At 40.0% G+C, this 7,500-nt stretch overlaps 3 protein-coding genes across 3 annotated transcripts in view; all 3 read right to left on the bottom strand.

Moving 5' to 3' along the window:
• Positions 1-995, bottom strand: part of tmem65 (transmembrane protein 65) — a 5,825-nt gene extending 4,830 nt beyond the window's left edge. Inside the window, exon 1 of the mRNA XM_059510160.1 lies at positions 468-995. Within this exon, the coding sequence (XP_059366143.1) occupies positions 468-681 (214 nt within the window). The 5' untranslated portion in view covers positions 682-995. The remainder of the gene's footprint in view (positions 1-467) is intronic.
• Positions 996-2,147: 1,152 nt separating this feature from the next.
• Positions 2,148-6,373, bottom strand: rnf139 (ring finger protein 139). Its single transcript, XM_059508920.1, has 2 exons — positions 6,026-6,373; positions 2,148-4,636 (listed from the first exon to the last, which is right to left on the bottom strand). Exons 1-2 carry the CDS (start codon positions 6,186-6,188, stop codon positions 2,793-2,795), a joined length of 2,007 nt encoding a protein of 668 aa, XP_059364903.1. The 5' UTR covers positions 6,189-6,373; the 3' UTR covers positions 2,148-2,792.
• A 1,106-nt stretch (positions 6,374-7,479) lies between these two features.
• The window catches only part of tatdn1 (TatD DNase domain containing 1), a 10,980-nt gene continuing 10,959 nt past the window's right edge, over positions 7,480-7,500 (bottom strand). The window contains exon 12 of the mRNA XM_059510159.1: positions 7,480-7,500. This exon is cut by the window's right edge and continues 137 nt beyond it. The gene's annotated coding sequence lies outside the window, so the exon portion shown is untranslated.

Raw genomic sequence — 7,500 nt, 5'->3', positions numbered from 1 at the left:
TCCGGAGAAGAACATATCTTTTACGGGTTTGCAAGGACATGAGGGAAAGTGATTAATGACAAAAGGTTAATTTTAGTGAGGATTATCCCTTTAATGTTGATGTCCTAACTACGGATAAATAAAGAGAAATTATAGTTAAGTGTTACCTATCGATCTTTATTAATCTTTTGCACTTTAATCTTTTGAAACATTTGTTTACTTTATACATTGTTGTGTCTTTCTTTAATGTATTCAAATGTCTAGTTCTTTGTTATATTGACAACACTTCCAATATCGCGATAATACACGGTATACCGCAGCATGGAAACACATGTCATATTGATGCATATAAATGTGTTACAAACACAGTGACGCACTCTCACTTCTACACGTGTGGTGTTACTGTGTGCAGTGATGGGTCTGAAAGGGGTGAGAATGGAGGTCAGCCCGGTTGACCCGGGTTCTGTCGCTATACTACAGTACAGTACCTTGAGTCTTGGACTCGAAGCTCTGCAGCTCCTTCAGTAAGCAGCTCCGGGTCACCGGGCTCAGGCTGTACACGAACTCGCGCGCCTGACTCGGGAGCTCCAGCTGCTCCGGGTTGATGTTGCGTCGGTGTGTCCCGAGGAACCGGGCGTGTAGGTGACCCGGACCCGGCGTGTGACGGGCCACGAGCGAGCGCAACACAGCCAGCCGGATCATCGCAGAGCAGAGACTCACTGTTGACCAGAACACGCCCTGTTTCACATGAACGAGCCGCCCGCGACTCTACAGCGCGAGGATACGAGCCGCGCCTCTCGTGCGCTCACACTGTCCGGTGTGTGTGAGGGGTGATAACCGCAATCACTTCGCTGACTAAGCAGACAATCGTGTCCGGACCAGAATAACCCGATCCGGGTGCACATGCCTTTCCACTCCCAGCGTAAGAAACGCAGGGGATTCCTCTTACACGACGTTTTTAGCGTTTTGATTCATTGTTGTGTTCAAAAACACGTGAGACTTTCCACACTCTCTGACGCGCGGTCACGTTGCATGATGGGAAATGTAGTCCCACACTGCAGATGCTTCATGGGAAATGGTGTCGATGACGAGGCTGGATTCAGAAAACTACGGAAGCTCGATTCAGCCACGTAATAAAAAACGAATCATTCTTTGGCAGGTCATAGTTATAAGATGAAAAGTACAAACTATGTCCTTATACATCGAAATTATAATATTAAAAGCATAGTTTTGAGATTAAAAAGTCAAAATTATGATATAAAAAGCATAGTTTTAAGATAAAAAAATTAAAATTATGAGTAAAAAAAAAGTCAAATTATGTCATACCAAGTCGAATTAAAAAACAGAAAAAAATGACCTAAAATCCATGATTGTTGGATACAAATCAAAATGATGAATTTAAAAATATCTAAAAATAATATTTTGAGAATATTCTGAGTCAAAATCAAGAAAACAAAAAAGTTGTAGCAATAGAATAATCTAATTAAACTTTTAATATTTTGAGAATAATGCCCAAACTGTGAGAATAGCAACGTGAGAATGAGTTTAATTTTGATAATAACATCTAAAATATGAGAATAAAGTATTTTACAAGTTTAAAGTCAAGATTACAAGACTTGACTTTATTCTTGTCATAATCTTAATTGTTTGTATTTTTTTTTTACATATCACTAAAAAACTGTTATATTAAATCAAAATTATGGGATTAAAACAAAGTTATGATACAGTTATACATTTTTATCTCAGATGTATTTTTGTCATAATTATTACTTTAAAATCTTGTAATAATTACTTTAAAGGCATAATTTTGATTTACCAAAGCATTTTTTTTCTTCTTAAGTGGCTGAAATGGGCTTCCATAGAAAACTGATGAGTGAACAGAATTATGAAAGATCTGAGTGTGGTTTTAAATTGTATATTAACATGAATATGTATGTCATCATTGATTTTTAACAACAGCTGAATATCAGTAAGTCACAGAATTTGACATCTGTCTGCATATAAGCATTAATCCTGCCCTTTAAAGATATTTTACACGTAATGATTTTAAAATTGCTCCATGTGGTCAGTCTTCTCATGCATCTAAAGATTCAGGTTTAAGTGAATTAAACATAATGATAGCTGAATGACATTAAAAACCTGTGAAGAAACAAACCACAACAAAGAAGTTCAAAAAATATAATCAAGTGCAAAGTTCCAGATCACTTCGAACATAGAACTTTAGCTTAATCATTTTATTTACAAAAGAACTAAAGCAGGTGATTTATTTACATCAGTCCTCTTGGCAAATCAACAGTTTAACCTGAAATCAAACACACATCTGATCATGGAGTTACTGCATCCAACAAAAAACACAAGAGATCAGAAAAACCAAATGCTGTGTTTTGTTGAAACGTGTTAATTGCATTGTAAAATGTGCCTGGCAGGTTAAAGAGCAACACCGTATGATACTATCAGATACTGAGGAGAGCTGAAGGATGTTGCTGGAGAGCGTAATATATATCAGTCAAACTGAGATTAACAGCTGATTCAGCTTTCTCCAGTGGACAACTGTCAAACGTCAGTGTATCAATCTTTTATTACATGTACAATAATGTACACAACTATAAGAGAGGTCACTCAAGAGACCAGTAGTGATCATATCGAGGTATACTGCGATTACAGTAGCACGTCACTCTTTATCGTTCAGCCAGACATGATCAGGAAAAACACAAGATCAGCCCTTTTATAAGAACACAAAAAAATTAAAAAGCATAACGTCCCTGATCTCGCAAAAAAACTTTTTTTTTATTTATTTAAATATCTGCGCTGCTTCAGTTGGAGTCCGTGTCGTCGTTAATGTACTCTTCTTCTACGAGCGTCGCGCCCAGATGTGTCCCCCACTCCTCCTCGTCGTACTCGATGCTGTCGTTGTCCTCCAGAAGATCGTTCTCAGGCTCCGCCCCTCCGGCGGCCATGTCCGCATTAGCCCCGCCCTCCTCCTCCTCAAACCCCGCCCTCTCTTGTCCCTGCGCGGCGTATCCGTTGTTGTTGGAGAACGTAGTGTGCTCGTTTCCATCGTCCTCGATGTAGACGCGCTGGTGGCACATGGGACATGTGTCTTGAATGTACAGCCACTTGCGCAAACACAGCGCGTGGAAGTAGTGGTGGCACGGAGTAATGCGCGCAGACGTGGCAAACTCCTGATAGCAGATTGCGCAAACATCCTCGATCTCCCTCAGCTGTGCACCTTTGACCTCCGGGAGCGAGTTGATCTTCTTGACGGCGGTGCGACGGTTGATAAACGTCTTCCAGCCGTTCTTCGCCTGCAGGTAGATGTTGAAATACGCGTGCAGGCACATCATGCACGCGCGGATCTTACTTCCTGACTCGAACATCATCGTATACGCGCCATTTCCGAACATGATCACGCCGAAGACGAACTCGATGACGTTGCCGGTGGAGCGCACGTAGTAGACGTAGTCGTCCAGCTTCTCCCAGAGCACGTTGTAGAAGCCGTCGATCATGAACAGAGCGTAGACAGTGAGCGAGACGAGGACTTTGAGACAGAGCTCCACGCAGAACGCGGTGACAGCAAAGAGCCACGTGTTTAGCACGTAGTGATGCCACAGAATGTAACTGAGCAGGATGGGCAGCGCAAACAGGGCTAGCGACACCAGCAGGACGGGAACATGTCTGCGCACTGAGGAGACGTGCGAAGCGCTTAGCGACATGAGCACCGGATCTGTCATTCCGTGGATGAAGTGTAGAATCGCCGTTAGCAGAAGGCACATATTCCGGCTAAGCCGGATCAGTCGCTCCTCAGGATCCAGTCCACTTAGTCCTGTCTGCAAGGCTAGGATGAAGAACAGCACGGGTGCAACAAACCCCAGCCGCTTATCTTCCTCCTCGGTTGAGCCGATGAATGCTAAGATGCTAAGTCCCAAGTAATGCGCGAGTGACGAGATAACTGCGCTCATTCCCAACACGGTGAGCGTCGAATCGCAGCCGCTGATGATCAAATTGCTGGTTAAGTCCCAAAACAAGTCCCAGCCGAGCTGCAGGCCGCTTTCTGAGCGGACCACACGCACTACGTACACTAGGATGATAGCTTGCGCCGTCATGCGCGTTAGCCAGAAGACGCGCAGGATGTCGGGGAAGCGTATGCGTTTCCAGGTGTCCTCCAGCAGCAGCTGCAGGCCGTAGATGCGGTACATGTGGCGCAGGAGTAGATAGACATAACGGCACGAGTAGTAGAACCATTTGAGCTTCCACAGCAGATTAACGGCCGCGTGTGCTGCGAGAATTGCCCCTGACGCTAGCGCTAGCGCCTGACGCATGTGCGCCGGGAGCTCCAGCATCAGCCCGCACAGCGGGGCCATGATGTCCAGCACCAGCAGCGCGGCGCAGAGCGACTGCACGTTCAGAAGTGCCACGTAGCCCAGTCCCAGCAGCAGCTGCAGCAGCGCCAGGCCCAGCCACAGTGTGGCTCCACTGCGCGGTAGCAGCCCGAAGCCCAGCGCCGCTCGGTTATACGCGCTGTAGAAGTCAATGTGAGACGTGCCGTAGTAGTTGATGAGGACCGAAGCTGCGCCCAGCAGAACGGCCATGAACAGAGTGTAGAACTTGAACAGGGACTTCTGAGAAAGCACCAGAACCACACTGGAAACCAGAATACCTGGAAATGAGAGGATGAAAATCAGCGTTCGCATCGCAACAATACAGCAGCATGCATTACGCAACAAACTAAATTCAGCAGGAAATATTGTTTCAAATGTACTTTTTACCTAGAAATATTCTGCTGGTGAAATGCTGTTATTTCAGTAGAAACTTTCCGCATACAGATGTCACATCGGAATTAAGTTCGTCAAACTTAGAGCATGAAAATTTGCCACGTTTACCAATATAAAGCTTAGTTTGGAAGATGTGCTAACCAATAACCTTTTTTTGCAAAATTTCGCTAATGTGACCTACCACGTTTTGTAAAAATCTATATACTATTAAAGTTTTTAAAAATATTTTTAATTAGCCTTTCTTTAAACTTGGAATTGCGAGAAAAGTATGAAGTGTGGGATAAAAAGTTGCAATTACCTTTTTAATTATTACATTTGTGTGGTAAAAAGAAACAAATCAGAATTGCGATATATAAACTTGGAATTGCGAAAAAAAGAGTATGAAGTGTGGGATAAAATGTCACAATTAACTTTTTTACATTTTTTCATTATGTGCTGGAAACAAGCAAAAATCTGAATTACGATATATAACCTTGGAATTGAGAAAAAAAAGTATGAGGTATGAGATAAAAATTCGCAATTACTTTTAACATTTTTTTCATTATGTGCTGGAAACAAACAAAAATCAAAATTGCGATATAAACTTGGAATTGTGAGAAAAACTACTAAGTGTAGAACAGAACGTCACAATTACATTTTTGTTTTTTTCTGTGGCGGTAATAAAAATAGTGCAAAACTGCGCTATGAACAGAACTGCGCGATATAAACTCAGAATTCACATTTAATTATGAATTGTGGGATAAAAATTCGCAATTACCTTTTTACATTTTTTTATTCTGTAGCGATCACAAAAAAAAAACGCACTTTATATATTTGCGCCTGTAGATTTTAGTTACACGATTTCAGTTTCTGGAAACATATGAAAATTAGCACATACTTAATTATATAATGCCTCAATTGAATATTTATACATTTCATTAAACCTATGCTGTGATCAATCAGCTGGAGAAGTATGATGAGTTCTAGGAGTGAACATCTGTACCCTAAATAGTGAAGTAGCCTAACTAGTGTGAGTTCTGCTGAGATGTTATCTCTGTGTGACAGTTTGTGCTGTCAAACTGAATGAATGCGATTAGAGAGCATTGCGTCATATGAGTGACCGAAGATCTGACGGACGGGTTTCGCTCACAAACACACGGAGATCAAACCGTGATATAAGAGCAGATTCGGTTCCGTTCAGGCTCGCTTCACCGATATAAGCTCATTATCTCTCAGTACACACGAGCATTGACGGCCGAGCCGACCCCGAGTCACAGCGGAGAGCCCGTACTCACCCAGCGCGCGGATTAACGCTCTCCCGGTGGCTCCGGTCCATCCGGTACCGGGGTCGGAGTACGAGTTGAATATGGCGTCGATTATAAAGATGCTCGGGACCCGCAGAACTACATCCAGCACTGCCAGGACGTGCTGACCCAGCCGCCCGTTAGCGGAGGCCATGGCGCTGATGCCGGTGTCCGGGAACCGCGGGTTTCGGTGTTGTGACGGTTCGGTGTCACACAGGATCTCCGCCCGCCGCCATTTTGGCTCTGCTGCTGTTGCTACGTGAGGAACGCGGAAGTGACAACGCACATGCGCAGAATACAGAATACTACATCACAGAACTGACTCGGGTTTAGTATCCACACGACTATTGTATTAATACTGTATTTAAAAAAAAAAATGCAAATATTTATATATTTGTGTATCTTATGTTTATTACTAATTTATATGTAGCTTTATTAAAACAATATATTTTAAAAAAATCGTTACATTTTATATTTACTGATATACTTATTTTTAATAATGACAGACATTTTAAAAATATATCAATACAATTTAAAATGCATTTTCAATTCATCTATAATATCAGTAACAACTAAACAATAATTATAAAACATTTACAGCTATTCTTAATTGTTATAAAAGTGTAGGCTATTTATAAAACTCAGGGTCGCTGAAGACAAAAAAAAAAAAAAGTTACTTTGAAAATGTTAATGATTAATTGCATATGGATCCCGCTCCATACTCTTTACAATCTTTAAATAAATACAAATAAAAGCTAAAAAAAAAAATCTGTAATATTTTTTCTATTTTAAATCTAAAGCTGAAAAATGCATGTCAGGTTGAAACGCATTTTAAAAATTATATTCATGAATTACTGTTTATTATTATTGCTATGATCTAAAAATGAATACTTACAAATAAAGTATTATTTATACAATATTGTCGTTTTTTAATGTTTTGAATTGTATTTTATTTTTAGATTTTAATGTTTAATTTTATTTTTTGAAATTTAGTTTTGTGCCTTAATGTGCTTTATTGTATTTTTTTATATTTATATTTAGAATTAATATAGTTTTAATTTCAGTTTGTTTTTAGCTTTATTTCCAGTTAGAATTAATATAATTAATGCATAAATAATTATTTATTTATTTAAAAAAAAAAAAAATGAAAGAATACAATGTAGAAAAAATATGTAAAATTCATTTAGGACTAAATTTAATTAAAATATTTTGAATATATTATGAATTTTTCATAATTTATTTCATTTAGTAATTCATTCCTTTTCTGCAGGGTTGGCTCTCCTCATTTTAGGTCTTCAACTTCAACTTATTTCTTTTGCAAGTGCAACATGTCAGATTTTTATGTAGGTTCAAGTTTTTCATGTACTATTTAGATTTCAATTTTCAGCTTTATTTTTAATGAACAGAAGTGCTTGTAATACCAATAATAAGCCAGAACAGTACACTTGTCTCTCGTCGCATTTATT

This window comes from Carassius carassius, chromosome 25 (assembly GCF_963082965.1).
Source record: "Carassius carassius chromosome 25, fCarCar2.1, whole genome shotgun sequence".
Classification (NCBI taxonomy): Eukaryota; Metazoa; Chordata; class Actinopteri; order Cypriniformes; family Cyprinidae; genus Carassius; species Carassius carassius.
The sequence above is the reverse complement of the archived record's forward strand: the minus strand, read 5'-3'. Positions and strand labels throughout refer to the sequence as shown.

Bases quoted from the DNA above. Each gene is read 5' to 3' on its own strand.
- rnf139 (XM_059508920.1), bottom strand. From the start codon at position 6,188: ATGGCCTCCGCTAACGGGCGGCTGGGTCAGCACGTCCTGGCAGTGCTG. The intron at 4,637-6,025 runs GTGAGTACGGGC...TCTCATTTCCAG, and splicing joins AGCGTTAATCCGCGCGCTGG to GTATTCTGGTTTCCAGTGTG.